The following is a 16,830-nucleotide window of genomic DNA, read 5'->3' as shown; positions in this document are numbered from 1 at the left end:
AACCGCTTTACCCAATGCATTTTCTCAATTAACCGAATCGCAAACATTACCATCCCCCAAACCAGGCGAAATTCTCCAGATGCAAATGACTGTGTGCTCAGCTTAAAAGCTCCAAACTGTTCATCCAATTCATTGCACATACCCAGTGAGTTCTACGATTAAACTCAGGACTTGTTGAGCTTTGATTAGTGCTAGTTGAACCAGCTGATTTAATACCTCACACACGAACCGGCGGATCTCCTTGACACACAGCTCTCGCTTTCAAAAGGAAGGACTGCGTTTCACGGTGGCCGATTCGCGATTACAACTGAAACTGGGCCTTGAGCTGGCGCGTTAAAAAAAATAGTGGATTTACTGGAGAGTTGAAAAAGAAACTTGAAGTGAGAATTTTCAGTACCTGAATGAGGACTGTGAGGTACTTTGGGAACTCTGAAGAGGCAATGCCGAGAGGCCGACCTCGACCTAGTACTCCAGTTGGCCTTTTCTCAGTGTCCAAACGATTGCCTGACTTCCTGGTATGAGCTGGCGGTCGGATTGAATTGTTAGAGCGATGAAAATGATGGCCGAATTCAATAATTATCTGAATGGCTATTCCAAGGTGGGTTAGATGAGATTTTAGGGGAGGATATAGCGAGCATCAATGGTCAAAAGATCCTTGTGACCATTAACATCATTCTGATATTTTTAAAATTAATTTTTTAAATTCTTTGTCCGATTTTACGAAGATTTGATTGTCAAGAGATGTTTGATTTTTTTATGGTATTTTCTTGAATGTTCTGCTTTTCATTATCAAATGTCTGGAAATACCCGGCAGAATAATTTAGATTGGATAATCAACATCTGCTGGAATTTTCCTATCGCATGGGCACGCAATAAAAATAGAATTTCATGCGGACGCGCCTCGTTTTCTACTGATTTTATTTATAGAATTTTTACCGAATAAGATTAATAAATGAAAATTGAGCTGAATAATTCCCGAAACATTCCGGTAGTAAACATAAAAGTATGAGAACATCATTGATAATATTTCAAGTACGTGGAGTAAATAATTGAAGAAATCAAATGCTCTCTGGAGAAAAATATCTCTGGATTATTAATCCTCAAGCGTGACTGAGATTTAATGAAATCCATAATTTGCTGTGTCATCAGCAGTAATAAAATCACTCTCATATTTCTTCAGAACTGCGATGAGATTATTTCTGAATCGTGAAAAACTCATTGCAATTGGATGAAGCTAATTGCCAATCAAGGACTCCCGTTCCCTCTGAAAGAAGATTTTTCCATCCCGAATGGATTTCAATTACACGACTTATTCCATTAAAACTAACGATTCACGTGGGATGTGACCCGCTAAAATTGTCCGTAAAAAAAAATCTACAAATAATGAATCCGGGAGCGTGACTGAGATTTAATTAACCCAACGCTCCGCCCGGTGAAAAGGGGAGGAAATCGTTTGCTTGTCGAATAACAAATATTTCCAATTGTCAAAAAATCATCTAACGACATGATATTCAGTCAGTAAGAATTCAATCGATAATAATTATCATTCATAATATGTGGGGGAGGGCAGAATCGTGCGAACAGGAATTATTTTTTATTTTTATTTCCTCTTAATGTCTTTCGTTTCTCTATAAATAAGGGGAAGAAAAAGGTAGAAAGGAATAAATTGTCATTTTTCTCAGTAAATTATTCTTTTGATAATTTTTCAGCTGAATTTATCGAGGGTAAATTCTTTCTCATCGCGTAAAATTATGTCTCGTTTTACTATTGTTAATAAAAGTCAGCGCAAAGATAACAGAATTGTTTAACGAGTGCACTGATGATCTGTGACATATACAGAACAACAATTGACTCGTTTGGGCAGAGAAACTTGATATCACTCGTTATTTGGATGAAAAACATCCCGCGGGGGCGTCTCCCGCTGTCGTTGTATCAGCACTAATTACCCATCTCCCTGTCATCACCGGATATCAGTTATTGAATCCGAAAACACTTCTGCAACGAGTGACAATACCGATAATGAAAATTTTTGTGGACTGGGTATTGTCATCGATTACTGGAACACTTGGGGCTCTGGTCATGAATAAAATATATATCCATCGGGTGAAACTTGTACATAGCTCACGTGTGGGTTGAACAAACCCTCATTGATTTGCTAGAGCCGCGAACTGCCGGTAAATGCCGGAATTTCCAGGCGGAAACAAACTTTCAAGTTTATTCACTTGCGGTCAGCAGGAGTGATTAATTAATTTGAGATGATTCTACGGCTCGAGTGGATTCGCCGGGACTTCCATACATGAATATTTACTATTTGAATTACCGAATCGCGGAAATTCAGGCGAGGAAGTGAAGATGGGGTTGAATTGATTGTGAGAATTTATTTTACTCCAATAGTATTTTTTTGGAAATTAATTTCGGGAAATTGTGTTCAGTTTTCTGAATCCTTTTCATTTTAGAGGAACAATTCCGCTGAAAAACTGCAGTGAAAAATACCTTCTCATATTCAAATCAATATTATAAATTCATCTAAAATGTTTCTTTATTTTTATAAAAATAAACATCTGTCGTGCTGCCAACTGTCACTCAATCCAATCAAGTGGAATTAATAAGGGCTAAGTTAATGCCTGATCACTGGGCGGAGAATAAATTACATTTAGTATATTATCAGGTAAAGAGATTTTGTGTCTAGAACCCTCTCGGCATCTACTTCAGGAGTAGAATGTCAGAACGGAGGTGTGATTCCCCCGGACTAGTAGGAAGGGTGGCATGTCTCGCGTGAGTGTCTCCAGCCAGGCCATGTACAGGGGAGCCGACACAGCGCCCTTCCTCGGCATCGGAAGCGTCCTAGAAAGAAACAAATCAATTAAGCCTCTACTTATACAACTCTGACCTTAATTTAATGCATTATATGGTAGCGTGGAGCAAAATATTCAACGAAAATTAATTAAAAACTCAATAAATTAATTACGAACTCATTTGGTTTACCAACTGCAGAAGTGGCGAAATGAAATAATGCGGTGGTATCCTAACTTTTTATTAAAAATTCAAATAAAAATTATGGAGCTGTGCCCGTGGGAGTTTTCACCCTTCCGACGAATGAGGATTGTTCCGTCTATTAAGTGAAAGCTCCAACAACCGCATAATTTACACTCACATGACAACAAGATTGGCATCCATTGAGTTCTCTATTAGCAACTCCCTCAGCCTCAGGTGCCTGTTGGTTTTCTCATTCATTGCCAGGAGCTCGGACTCGGTGATCGTTCCATCTGTAAATAGCGATTTAATGGTGAGGATGAGCGATGGGGGCTTTTGACAAATTTTAATGCAATTTTAGTGTACCCTCGCCAGAACCAGTTGATGAACTCTGGAAATCAGCTATCAGGCGATCGAAGAAGTTCTTCGTTGGGGCCTGAGCTGGCTTTGAGACGTCAGGGATCACCTTCAGGGCTGAGTAATCGATCCTGAATTTTGACAGCAAGCTTGCCATGCTGGAAAATAGGGAAAACCGCGCTATGAGGGAAATTTTACTCCAGATTCAGTGAAATTTCAAAGGTCCGGACAGCCAGAGGACTATTTCTCATGCAAAACAAAAAATTATTCCCCAACTTATAAATTTTTTATGAAGCATTTAAATTAAAAATTGTTCAGCAGATGGAAATTTGTTTTATATAATTTCCCCACTCGCTTCTATTAAAATGAGAAAACTAACTTTCTCTGCTCATACTCCAGCTCCGAGTTTTTATTTGCAAGCGCAAACACCCGTAGTTTACTATTGGACCAGTTGCGCCTGGTGCTGATAATGTAGGGCAGTAGGAGGGTGAGTCCACCGTCGTCGTATAGCCACCAGACGTCGATGGTTCCCTTCTTCTGTTTTCTCTTGAATTTCGTGACTGATCCCAGAATGTCTTTTGATATTGTCACTATTGTGGGCTTCTGGTCTTTTTGCTCCTCTGGGGAAGCGTCTGGAGATTCATTTATGACTTTCGATCTCCTGGGCTGGGGGCTTCCAGGCATTGAAATGTCTGACGAGCTGCTGGCTGGAATTTTCAATGATATCATGCTCGAGAAATTTCACAGAAAAACCTAGTGAATTCAACAGGAAATTGTATTGAATTTCCATTCAACTTTTTTTCAGAGAGGAAAAGACTCACGGCACTCTCGTACATTTTTTAGGATTTTTTGACGTGGTGTGAAAATAAATAAACAAAGAATTGAATCAATATATAACTACAATAAATATTCAAGGAAATGGATAATAATAATAATAATAATACTCAAGAAGACGTGAAAATTTATTTCACAACCACTTGAATATTAAATTCACCTTGACTCAGCTGCGAGAAACTCTGATTTCCTCGAATTGTTGTTGTTGCACTCCTCTTCGGGTCCTCAACTTCATTAAGAACTGAACTGCAGTCAAGACCCTCACTCAACCGTAGAATTGCCACTGCGATGTGCATATCCAATGCTTTGCTGGAAATTAAAGTAAAATACAGAGAAATGATAAATTCAACAAAAGTTCATTACGCGTTTGTTCCTCTGAGGGAAGAGAACACTCACTGCATAACATTGAAGTACATGTCTCGTGTCTCTGCGGGGCAGGTAGCCCAGTCCTGCTTGTACCCCATCATTAGAATATTTGGTTTTAATTTGCCAAGCCCCGAGGACTGCAGAAGGGAGGTCGCGCCGTCCTGGAAATTCGCTCCGTCCACTACGGCGTAAAAGCCCTTCATTCTGTTGCTTTTCAACCAGGCGGTGTTTTTTGCGATCATCGTGGCTCGAGTTTTGTAGGATAATGACGACTGGATGTGGGAGGATTTTATTAATTGATTATTACGTGGGATAAACGTTATTAAATATTTTTCAATGTCAAATATGATGACATGACGGAGCTTAGATTCGAGATTAAATCGATTGAAAAATGGTTTTTGAAGACATTTATTTTTCGTCATTAACTTTTTGAAATAAAAAATTTAAGTAGCCCTGAAATTTAAGGAAATTTAATGAAATCCCAGGTATTATTTTCTCCTGAAATAACTGAACTGGAATATCCACTTCGCATTGATTTTCCCATAAAATTTTCATGTGTGGAAAATTTACCCCAGCCTTTTTCAACAGTACAATTGCAATTCATTATTATTCAAGTGCTCGCCTATTTTAGCCTGTTCGCCTGGAGGCGACCGGCTCGCAAGATACATTCCTAATCGATACTTCAAGATATTTCGTGCAGCTGAAATAATTTCACCACTTTCGTGGAGCAATTTGGGAGTTTGAAACTCCCTCTAACTCTGTTTCGGCCCGTTAACTCACCTCGACGATGTGACCGCAGATTAAGAGACTCTGATTTTTCGTGATGTGGTGGGCAAAGTCTATGAGAGCCGATCTGATGTTCGGGGGTCCACTGAGGACCATAAGCTGCGGTCTATAATTCTTGACGTGCTCCTCTACCCTGTCTAGTTGTTGAACAGCAGTCAAAGCGCTGTTATAGGTTTGCGCTTGAGTTGTTGATCCCCAATTAACATCTGCAGTAAATAAAAATTTATTTCCACAAAAATATTCCCAGAACAGTCCCATTTAAATTTATTCATCCAATACATTTTTGGGATTATTATTATGGACATATTTCCGCTCTTCGAGTGCAACTATCGCGATGGCGTGGAAGAATTGCTCTCCATTTAATGCAAAACTTCTTGGTTCATAAATTTACCTGGTTTTCTGTAGGCGACCACCAGATAGAGCGCCATTACCGCGCATAATGTGATCAGGGCGGTCCACCAGGAGATGAGGAACATAACAGCAACACAGAGAATCGATCCAGCGAGACTCAACCACATATTATAATACTGAAACGTTGGGGGAGAAAATTCATTAGAAAAACCATAGTTTCATTTATTGAAATTTATTCTCACCTTGAATGTCGGCCGCCAGCCAATGGGCTTAGCCAGGGATGCGTGAAAAGTGCTGAAATTTATGAGTGTGTAAGCAGCGAGGAAGAAATTTGAGATCAATGGCGCAATGGAATCCAGGTTACCTAGAATAAAAATACGGAATGAAGAGTAATATTTTCATCGAGTACAAACAAATCCTCATCGTTTGAAATTTTTCAAGAAGCATACAAAATATGATTCGCTAAAATACTAACAAATCCTTGAATTTTTTTTAATTTCCCGAATTTTTCTGGAGCAATTAATCAGAAAAATAAATCGTTTTACTGATTTTTCTATCTTTCGATCAGAAAATCGCTAGTAAATTTGTGGGAAATTCTAATAAAGAAATAATTTAAAAAATTTTGATCGGATTTTTCTTTAATTACCAATTAGAATGAATCCAACGGCGATGACGAATGCCAGTAGATACCCCCGCACAGGTTCCTTCCCCTTTTTTCCACTGAACCATTGGATGCCAGGGTACAAGTGGTCCTCGCAGAGGGCCTGGAAGACTTTCGGCGCCGAAACAAGGGAGGCCAGGGCGCTGGACAACGTCGCAGCGAAACATCCCGCGTATATGAAGGGCCCGAACCCAGAGACAAGTTCAACAACTTGGTAACTATTATGACTTCCATATTTGCATCCACCTGTGCAATTGAACGACGTACCGTAGCTACTCCACTCCCTCGTAATGACGTTAGCACTCTCATGAGTTGAATTGTCTACCATGGAAGTATTTAGGAGTACCGCGGTGTTGAGGAAAACTTCGGAACTGTTTACATACTGGATTAAATCTGTTAAATTCCCTGAAGCGTCTCTCATTACTGCACCACCAACCATCAACGCCATCATTATGTATGAAGCAGTCGTCAGAGCAATTGCCAGAAGAGTTCCTTTGGGAATTGCTGACTGGGGATCCTGGATTGAGCGTAATTAGTGAGTGTTGGGTCATTTTAAGGGGCTGTTGATTAGAGAATGTGTAACGAAATTGCGAAATTTGTAGAGAGTTAATTGGGGTAATTGAAAGTTTTAATTACTCGAAGTTGAGGAGGATTAGGGGCGGAAAAAAAATTATGTAAAAACTTGTAAATTCGCTAGACATTATCAGTTTTCCCGAAACCCCTTTCATGTTTCCATGGAGAATGAATTTTCATTAATGTCATTCTCATAAACAACCGTTTAATTCCTCGCTGTGGAACTACTACCGTGCGGGAATGAATTATCAATTTATATTATCAAATTAGACTGATAAAAATTCTCTCGTTACTTTTAAATCTCCAGAAATATTAGCACCGGCAAGAATTCCTGTAGCCGCCGGGAAAAATATCGCCAACACTGAGAAGAAATGATGCTCTTTATCGTCCTTCGGTCGATAGTCAGGCCAAAAATTTTTTCTGAATAAATTAGCTGAAAATAAAAAATAAATTGATAAAAAAGCACAAACTATTTTTACTTCTCCGTGTAACTGGATCGAATATCTACCGTTATATCCTATAAATCCTTTGGCATACTCGTGATCGCTCTTCGGACCGATGAAAGTGCCGATTATAAAATCGACAAGTGCGATCAGTAGAATTACTAAAAGGCCCAATTGGGCTTTCGCCTCCCATTCCATTCCAATCATGACAATTACGAGAAGCACCACTATTGTCATGCAACCTGGTGAGAGAGAAACATCGAAGAAAATTCTTTTATCGTTGCGTTTGAGATGACCACTTAATTGCGAAAAATCGAGAAAGCAATCAGGCTGATTCATTTTAGGAGATTGATTAGGGAATTTTTTTATGCACAATGAAACGCGATATTACTGATTTATGAGAGTCTATTCGGAATTAATTATCAGTGATCAAAGCCTCATGGTGAATTGAATCATTTTAAAGATGATTTTATTCTTACATTTAATCATTGTGCATCATTAATTAAATTATCTCGTCAAGTTAATGTTTATGGTAATACAATTATGGGTGATGCATTGCTTGTGATAATTAAATGTGGGTCGGCTCCGACTGACCTACAATCCTGATGTCCCAGGGCCCACACTCATCGACCAGACAGTTCGCACCGGGTCTCAGCAGGTCCATGAGACTCTCGCAGAATCCAACAACGTACATGGAACATGCGACAGCATTCGCCAGGGAAAAAATCAGACCTATTGAGCCCCCGAATTCCGGGCCGAGGGATCTTGAGATCATGTAGTACGTTCCACCCCCTTTAATCAGGCCATTTGTACTGATTGCGGACATTGATAGGGCTGTTATCGTCGTCACGGCTGTCGTAGTCATGATTAATAGGATGGCTTGTCCTGGAGAATCATCAAAGACAATTGAGAGAAGGTCTGAATGAAAAAAATATTGTTTATACATTTTTCAAATGTTAAAGAAATGACTTGATTTTTGTTCTAAATTCCGACGAACGAAAAAAGTTCAGAATCATTTAATCTCTAAATTTATTACGTCGATAATCAATCATTAATGAGAAATTATCGAAGCTATTTTCCCTGTGAGTTTGACCACAAAGTAATTAACATCCGGGATAAATGCATAATTTACGACGACACGGACAAGCCGGTCGGTTAATCAATTTGTGGCATCGGACGAAATAACTGGAAATTGTCTCACCAACACCCGTCTCGGCGACGACCCATGACAGCCTCAGAAATAGCATTACCCCCCATATATTGAGGAGACATCTCATCAGCACTCCCTGAATCCATCCGAACTTTACTCCACCCCCTGCCGGTTTCTCGTGGTTCAATGGTAACGTATTGGTCCCAGGGCCCTGAACAATATTGATTTATGATTAGGAAATTGTGACGTTACGGGGGATTCTACGCTTGCGGAAGCCATGTGAAGGTTAAATTCTTGAATGAAGATTCAGAGTACTCCCACGGTAAATTCCATTGCCAAGTTCGATGAACTGGACTCGGACAATAATTTTTCTATTCACACATCACCCGTAACAATTCCACAACTCGAATTTTTTTATTTTTTTCTGGTGTATAAATTCCATTCATTTGAAATTTCTATTGAACAAAAACTGCAGATAAACTTCGAATTTTTTCCGATAGAATTTGTATAGATTAAAAAAATTGAATGATAATCGATCTTTCTCTGAAAGTTTGACGTACCTGGTCGATTGGAAAGTGCATTAAAATCGACGGTAAAAATGTAGCTTTCACGGAGCATTGATTTTTCCAAGTTTGTACGTCGTAGTTCCATTGATTACTCGAAGATTTAAAAGATTCATCCAATTATTCCCAAGCAAATGTGATTTGTGATTGCAACAAAGGGAAAATATCAGCGGACTGTCAAGGTCTTCAGTTATCTAAGAGAACCTTTTGAAACTACTCGACAGAAGCCCTTGAGGCTTTCAGTCGGGATCAGAAGGATTTTCATGCATTTGGCAGTTAATCTTAACAGGCTTTACCAACCGAGATGAGGAGATGAAACAAGATGACGGATTAAATAGGGGACGGATGAGGATTAAAAATCGAGGCTTTCCTTAAATTTTCAGGAAACTTTGTAATTCCGTTCACCTTTTAAAAAAATTCAATTTTTTTTCAAGAGCCCCTCTCATGTGAATGAAAATTGAGTAAGTGGGTCAATGAATTGTGCATGAAATACAACATGGCGATTTTTTTTAATGAAAAATAATTGGGTATTTTAACCAGAACATCACTAGTCCCATTTTCATTGAAAATGAAGGCTGAGGATGCGAACAATTTAACAAGCCAGATGGAAAATTTATCCACGTCGTTTTAGCGTCTGAAACAAAACGTGCAGATGACTTAGTTGAGTCCAAGCTCCCCCAATATGAGGCCATAACTCATATGCGAGTGGATCTAATGATTCAGGTTTGCAATTGAGAGACAGAGAAGTAGAAGGTGAGGCAAGAACGATAGTAGTGCTAAAAATAGATGGATTTCCCGGTCGTTTTGAGTTTCTGTATTGGTTTAGGACTTTGGGATTAATCCCGGGGTCCACCAGATCGAGGAGGTGTGATATTTAACGCCACCGTCAGGTGAAACCTCACGATGATGCTTCTTTTTATCAATTTGTCCACATCTTTGGATTAATTTTATCGCAATTTTAATTTGAGTCGTGAACCGTATCTACCTTCCGATGTACGGCAACGCGTGATTAAGTGACTTTGACCTTGTCCAGACACGAATTAACCGATTCGAAGTGCGATGGAGTTGGCTGACAAGACCCTGAAAGGATTAGATGTTCGAAATTATGAGGAATAAAATGAAAATGTAATTAGAATAGTAATTTTTTAGCCTGGAAAATTAGTATTTTTTTAGGAGAAGAATTCAATCTTTTTGCTCTTCAAATATTGTTCTCTGAACTTCCGGATTTTTTTTATTGGTTTGACTTAAAAACAAATTCAAGTGAAGTTCGACTGAAAATTTGATTGAAAAATACTGAATTTGTTATGGGCAGATGTGATCGATGGGGATCAGGTGTTTGTCATCAACTTCTTGGAGATGTAGACTGTAAATATGCCGACAAGTGCTGACACCCGAGGTTTTCCAGATGATTTAATAAGTCAAGTGGTACGTGAAGGTCTCATACATGACCCCAGTTATGAGCAGTCTCCTATCTTCAGTGTTTTCATTACATGTAGAGGAATATACAGTCAAATGAGGCATTTTTCCGTCATTCAGAAGTGCAGTGTGGTCATAGAGAATTTTAGGAAACTGTCATGTAATTTTAAGCTCAATCATCCCATGAGAAAAATTGTTTAAAAATAGATTCGATATGATTCACACACTTATGAGCAAATAAATATTGCTCTTATCATCCAGTTATTATGTAATATCAATAATAAGGCAGACTCAATTGAGAACGCGATGTAAAATGCGTGAAACATAAAATTTCAAATTTTTTGCGAAAAGTAGATACAGCGAAATTTCTACACGAGCGGGCAAAGTTCACGTCCTGATTAATAAAAATTCCACTGAAACATTGAAGAATGGAATGGACTAGTTACGCCGACTCAAATATTTGAACATTTGTGTCTAGACTCCAACATTCTCAAGTGTTTGATACGCAATTAAGAGTTTCCATCTGAATTTTTTGATGAAAAATAAAACAGAAAAAATTCTTTTAATTCAATTGTCCGGAGACCATCATGATTTATCGAGAAATATCTGAGTCCCCGAATATTCATTACCAAATTGTTCAGCAAGTCTGAATTTCCTCTGGGAAATCACGCTAAAATCACAATTTCGGAGCAGAATTGAATAATAACCGCCTCGAAGGCTGAGATTCCTCATTTTCCGAGAGGATTGCGGACCCACGCTAATATATTCTTCGTAAATCCTCTCTCTTCCTTCATCACATCTCAACCTCTTATTTTTTTCACCGAACTGTCCAATAACCATATTAAATTTCAAATGAGGATACCCAGTAACACTCCGAGAATTCATACAGCTTTCGGAAGACCGGTCATTAAGAATTCCATCTAAAAATTCTCCCCTCCTTCTACATTCCAACAATCTCACCTTATTAAGATTGAACGTGGGATTATGTAATTCATCCAGAGAAGGTCTATGCGCCGCCTGAATGCTCAAAATATTCCGATAATTGTCAAGCCGCGGTAGAGCCTCGCGCGTCATATGCCTGAGGGATTTTTTGGTCTCCTGTTCGCCTAGAAGGCTCGTCCTGCCCTCCATGCTGTCCACCCGGTTGACATGGAAACGCGTCCTTCGCTGAAGGGGGCTCAACTCCACATCCTCTAGATCCATGTCCGCTTTTCCGTTTTCCTCGTAAGGCATTTTTCTGTTACACCAATTCTGGTATTCACTCTGGATTCAGGGAAAAATCATCTACATTTACGTCTTCGACCCACTGACTTATTTTCAACATCTTTTCGTCGTTTTGCTCATCAACGCTTTTTACCTTGAAACAATTATTCAATAACTACTGCGTGGGCTTGCCAATTATGAAATTACTCTTGTTTACAACGCCCGAATGGAACTAGTGAGCCGAGGGTGGGCCCAACTTTGAATTTTTTGCTGACATTGTACATAATAATTTGTATCGTCAAAAGAAAAGATCCGAATAAAGGGCCCATTGTTCAATACAAATAATGATAAATAAAGCGTGCAGTTCATTACTAACAGTCGAACAAAAATCAACAATGAAACAACTCATCGACCTAAAAGCTCGCTATTACTCCGTTCCTCCCGTTCCCCTTAAAAAAGCATTAATCACTCAAGATAAATTCGAAAAAAAACTTCTCCCATTTTCCTACCCCATAACTGCCAGATCTATCCATATCACAGCAGTGTCAGTAACCGCGGAAGTAAACTATGTCAAACCCGAAGCAGTATATTTAAAAAAAAACTAAAAATACTCAGCTCCTACTAGACCACGTGCAATTGACAGAACTTCTGCGCAAATAATTTCCTGACTCCTCGGATTTTCACTCGACGCGGGTAAACTCTCACCAGACTTGTAAATTTCACTCACCAAAATGTGAATGTAGTTTCACCTTTCACAGGTAGCCAGCCGTCATTAGATCCTCGTGGATAAGACAATTGTGCCAATTTTCAATGTACACCATTATCTTCACATCACCCTTGGCAACCCTGCAACAAGGGTGAAAAAAAAAGCTGCAGTTGTCACTGCACTCTGAATATCCATTCAAACGATTCTCCCAAGTTTTCACAATTTCCCTCCCCCAATTTTCGATCTATTTCGTTATTGGGCGAAAGAGGCGCGTTGAGGGAGCACGTGTGGGGCGGCCACTACCGGTAGTGAACTACTCGAGGACCGGGGAGACACGTGTAAAGGGTATGAGAGCCCGATTACAGCTGGCAGACGTAGAAATATACCCCGGAGATATAACGGCAATGGTTTCATTGTATTGGGTGTACATTTGAAGCGCCTCTCGTGTCAGTGTCTGGGTTTTTGATTCAACTGATGCTTGGAGAGTGGCTATTGCTATTGGTGCGGCGCACGTGCTTTATTCCCCATCCGTGTAATGAATGCAATGCGGATAGAGGTGAATTCGCGAGTAATCGAAAAATAGCGGATCTTGGGAGAGAATTTAATTTTTTCCGTGGGTTTTTTAATCGATACCATGTGCAAAGGATTTTGTCCGCCCCTTCTGGGCTTTTTTCAACTATTGTTCAACGATTTCAGGCTTCATAGGCAGTGGCGCAGGACTCAATTTCTAGGAAGTCTGGGGCTACGACAATGCTCCCCCTTTTGTAGAACTACCCCTCGGGCTCTGTCGGCTCACGTTTCGGTGGAGGAACGTTTTGGGTTTTTAATGCAGGTGCAAGCGATTTGTAGCGAGATTTCAATAGAGTCCTGATTTTTTATTTAAAGATTTCTCTTCGGTTCTTGAAGACGATGGGGTGAGCTTGCGAGGGCTGGATCTAATAATGGAATCGGGTTTGAATTGTTAATTTGAATTTGTAATTTTTTCAATTCAGGAGAAAGAAGTTGAAAGTAATTCGGCTGAAAAAATAATCTTATCACCTCTGATAACTCCGATAATTACTACTTTAATAATATTATTGCCAAAGGACTACATGTTGACCCTATACATCAATACATCAATCGCTTCAACATTTCCCAGTAAAAATCCTTAAAATTACAGTCATTCAATGAAAAGTCTGACTAGTTATCACTGAACCCACTGAATACGAGTTCGATAGCAGCTTGAACATCCCCATTAGTGAACTGCAGTGCCATGACGTTGGTAGCATCGTCCTGGAGTCCGATTTCGTGCATTTGAGCCAGTTGTCTCTGGAGGTCTCCACTCTGTGGCAACAGCGGTGGTATCGCTGGAGCAGGGGGGGCCATCGAGGTGGTACTACCCGGAGTTGATGCAAACGCCTGCTGCATCGCCTGGGAGAACATCTCAGTAGTGATGAGACCGGAATTGCTGCCTGCAGACGTCGACGAGGACGAGTGGGACAGGGGGAATGCAGCTCTCGGATTTGCTCGTGAGAGGGCTGCTGCCAATTGGGCAGCTGTTATCGCTGTGTTGGAATCTGACGATTGGGAGGAGTCACCTGCCATCTCCTCGTCGTCGCTGAGGTTGTCCAGGCTGTAGGAGTACGCAGCAGAAGGAGCATTGAGGGTCGAGGGACCTGTCCCGGGAACGGCTGAACGGTGAGACTCTTCGTGGACTGCTGCCACTATTGAGAGAGCGGCTTCGGCGAGCACCGGATGGAGCTCTGCTGCTCTAAAATTCAAGGAGAAGAGAAATGAACAATTACATTTTTGGATTCCTACAGTCGAGAATTGATTAAATTGATAGTGAGTTCCATAAAAGTTCATGTTAAGAAAGAAAAAAATTGTTTATTTCATTGCATGAAATCCACTGCAAGCTCTATTTTTATTTTAGTTAAATATTTTGGCAATCATTTACCTTCTCACAGTATCAGTGTCATTGAAGTGAGCCATTAAATCAGGATCCTGCAGCATTGCAATAGCAACTGAATCATCAATAAGACCAGGAGTTGTTACAATTATATTCTCAATAACATCTGGACGTTTACTCAATCGCTGAAAAAGAAAAATATTAATTCCCGTCAGTCCTGCGAATGAAATGATGAACAATATTAAATTTCAGAAATGTTGGACTCACATGCAGAGCATTTCTCAGGGTGGGGTTTTCATTGAAAGCTTTGAAGGCATTGGCAATCTGCAAGATGCTGCCCTCGGTAATCGGTTTAGCTGGAACTGGTTTCTCTGCTTCCTTCTTCTTCAGCACATGGACCATCGAACCATCCTTGAGGCCACAGGATTCCAGGGAAGCATCGTCCTCCAGTATACAGCCACAGTGAATGAGTTCTGTACATGCAGGTAGGTTATAAATTTGACGTTAACATTCAAACAACTTATTAGGAGAACAATGGAACAAATGAAAATGAGAGGTTATACCAAACGAGTCCTTCGGGAGTTCTATTTTCTGGGCTGTGCAGAGTCTTAAGTCTTCTACCCTCGTTTTAAGGTCCACATCACTTAGTTTTATCGTCGAAAAGGCGCCTGAGGTGGAACGAACCCCAAGATTCAACTGCGCTCCCATTTTTTACGATCGAAAATATTATGACAAAGGGAGTTTGTTTACTATCGTCCAGGTTAGTCCAATGTTATGAGAGACACCCCAACGTGCGCAGCCGACGAGGGGTTACAAATGGAAAAACTAGCTAATGTACGCGATTGAATATCGTTAGTACATCATTGTACATGTATTGATTTTCTTTGTAGCCCCGTGGATAATTAATAATCGTAATTTTAATTTTATGAATGATGTCGATCGGGAAAAATATGAAACATCAACTTTTGAATTTAACTGCAGCTAGTTTAGTGGGAAATCGTTTGTAGATCACGAATATTAAGGTTTTCTCGTTTGTAGAAACCTTGAAAATTGAATAAAAATCAAATTGCTCTCCCAGCCCCCAGAATCCACGGTGGCGTCTCGCACTACAAAAATTTCGTAGCGTAGGCGCATGAACTGTGATGGTGTACGTGCCTGTCGGTAAGGCATTACCATGGAGACGTGGCTAATCGGGCTGCGAAGCTTTTGGCCGTAGGGATAAATCGCAAGCCCGTTAGGAAGTCAGATTAATTGCAAAACTCATTTCCACTGTATTTTGGTCCCATACATAGTTACATTTATTTGATAAAACAGTCTATTCCAGCTACATCACACAATACTCTTAACAATTATTAACAATTGCCCACGTACATTTGCAGAAATGGTGTGCTGGAGTACAATCATAAGAAACTTCACAACAATATTAAATTTAAAGATTCAAAGCAACATAGATTTTCTTATATTAAAATACTTCACGTTTGAAAAAGCCTCACAAAATATAATTATTATTTTCGTCTCGTGATCATGCAACATAAATCAATTGAAATATTTTGCTATTCCTCCATTTCAAAATTCCAGAGTTTTGGGACGTGTCTTAATGTAGACATATGCAGCGATTAGTACGACGATAGCAGCCAGCGTTGGTATAACAATAGTAAACACTCGTTGTTTATTCTCAATAAACTCTTTCCTTCGTTCTTTTTTCTGTTTATTCGTCTCTTTCGTTTTGCCCTTTAATTGGCGCATACTTATCTAAAAATAATTAGAATTATCATTAGAATCATTTCAAATAATCAAATCACAAGAAAAGTAATTATTAATTTCCTTTTGGAGCAGCTGAATGCAGCTCCCAAATATCTTCCAAAATCATGAAGCTTATGCATTTGAACTTGTTGGTTGTCATAAAATAAGCAATAATATCTCTGAATAAGTTTCTAGTGTAATGAGTCAAAGGAAACATGCACACAAATTCTGGAAATCAAACAAGTGATCAACTTCATTTCGGAACTGCCGGACATTATTTTAAAATGTTTTCCAGGAGTTGTCGATCACAAAAGTGAAATAAACTTGCTAAAAAATAAATTTCAACCCTTTCAAACGTCATACGACATTAACCAACAAATTAGACACTACAATTTTGTCTCCTCTCGATATTTGGGGCTCTAGAATGAGCGTGCTTCAAAGTCAAATCTCAAAATAAATACTGCAACAAACTAAATATAATGCTCACGTTTTAGTGAAGTTTGGATCTCTAGCTATCAATGTCTGTCACAATAAGCCGACAAAGCGTCCAGTTGTCAATAGGATAGACCGAGTAGATGTCTACGACACGTAGATAACTGTACTGATGTCATTTCCGTACGTCTCTTTGAGGTTATATTGTTTTTAATGGCGGTGGAACTACGCTGATCATCATAATCACTCAAAAATAGTAGTGAACAGTCAGCAATTGTCAAGCTCAGGGATTTTAACTTTCGATTCAAAACATTATCGACATTAAATCACAATGAACTGCATTTTTTTATCACTGTGTCTCGGCTGAAATCATCGGGGAGTACGT

General features: G+C 39.5%; 3 protein-coding genes across 4 annotated transcripts; all 3 read right to left on the bottom strand.

Moving 5' to 3' along the window:
- Positions 1-2,521: 2,521 nt before the first annotated feature.
- Positions 2,522-12,759, bottom strand: LOC135164086 (bumetanide-sensitive sodium-(potassium)-chloride cotransporter). 2 transcript variants are annotated; one of them, XM_064124126.1, is made up of 16 exons: positions 12,404-12,759; positions 11,434-11,736; positions 8,546-8,705; positions 7,939-8,229; positions 7,410-7,586; positions 7,195-7,334; positions 6,314-6,845; positions 5,910-6,031; positions 5,708-5,843; positions 5,311-5,522; positions 4,561-4,802; positions 4,325-4,473; positions 3,710-4,037; positions 3,340-3,488; positions 3,155-3,266; positions 2,522-2,844 (listed from the first exon to the last, which is right to left on the bottom strand). In XM_064124126.1, exons 2-16 carry the CDS (start codon positions 11,704-11,706, stop codon positions 2,709-2,711), a joined length of 3,159 nt encoding a protein of 1,052 aa, XP_063980196.1. In that variant the 5' UTR covers positions 11,707-11,736; positions 12,404-12,759; the 3' UTR covers positions 2,522-2,708. The 2 variants fall into 2 exon arrangements, with proteins under 2 accessions (XP_063980196.1, XP_063980197.1); XM_064124127.1 differs by having other exon boundaries at positions 11,434-11,710.
- A 667-nt stretch (positions 12,760-13,426) lies between these two features.
- Positions 13,427-15,052, bottom strand: LOC135164088 (ubiquitin-like protein 7). Its single transcript, XM_064124130.1, has 4 exons — positions 14,834-15,052; positions 14,538-14,743; positions 14,319-14,455; positions 13,427-14,132 (listed from the first exon to the last, which is right to left on the bottom strand). Exons 1-4 carry the CDS (start codon positions 14,976-14,978, stop codon positions 13,562-13,564), a joined length of 1,059 nt encoding a protein of 352 aa, XP_063980200.1. The 5' UTR covers positions 14,979-15,052; the 3' UTR covers positions 13,427-13,561.
- Positions 15,053-15,544: 492 nt separating this feature from the next.
- On the bottom strand, positions 15,545-16,640 carry LOC135164090 (single-pass membrane and coiled-coil domain-containing protein 4). Its single transcript, XM_064124134.1, has 2 exons — positions 16,501-16,640; positions 15,545-16,022 (listed from the first exon to the last, which is right to left on the bottom strand). The coding sequence occupies exon 2, from the start codon at positions 16,014-16,016 to the stop codon at positions 15,837-15,839; it is 180 nt and encodes a 59-aa protein (XP_063980204.1). The 5' UTR covers positions 16,017-16,022; positions 16,501-16,640; the 3' UTR covers positions 15,545-15,836.
- Positions 16,641-16,830: the final 190 nt, after the last annotated feature.

This window comes from Diachasmimorpha longicaudata, chromosome 6 (genome assembly GCF_034640455.1).
Source record: "Diachasmimorpha longicaudata isolate KC_UGA_2023 chromosome 6, iyDiaLong2, whole genome shotgun sequence".
Lineage (NCBI taxonomy): Eukaryota > Metazoa > Arthropoda > Insecta > Hymenoptera > Braconidae > Diachasmimorpha > Diachasmimorpha longicaudata.
The sequence above is the reverse complement of the archived record's forward strand: the minus strand, read 5'-3'. Positions and strand labels throughout refer to the sequence as shown.

Bases quoted from the DNA above. Each gene is read 5' to 3' on its own strand.
- LOC135164086 (XM_064124126.1), bottom strand. From the start codon at position 11,706: ATGCCTTACGAGGAAAACGGAAAAGCGGACATGGATCTAGAGGATGTG. The intron at 7,335-7,409 runs GTAGATATTCGA...TTTTATTTTCAG, and splicing joins AGGATTTATAGGATATAACG to CTAATTTATTCAGAAAAAAT. The intron at 4,038-4,324 runs GTGAATTTAATA...TGAAAATTCCAG, and splicing joins TTTCTCGCAGCTGAGTCAAG to CCAGCAGCTCGTCAGACATT.
- LOC135164088 (XM_064124130.1), bottom strand. From the start codon at position 14,978: ATGGGAGCGCAGTTGAATCTTGGGGTTCGTTCCACCTCAGGCGCCTTT. The intron at 14,744-14,833 runs GTATAACCTCTC...CTGCATGTACAG, and splicing joins ACTCCCGAAGGACTCGTTTG to AACTCATTCACTGTGGCTGT. The intron at 14,456-14,537 runs GTGAGTCCAACA...TTTCTTTTTCAG, and splicing joins CCCTGAGAAATGCTCTGCAT to CGATTGAGTAAACGTCCAGA.
- LOC135164090 (XM_064124134.1), bottom strand. From the start codon at position 16,016: ATGCGCCAATTAAAGGGCAAAACGAAAGAGACGAATAAACAGAAAAAA.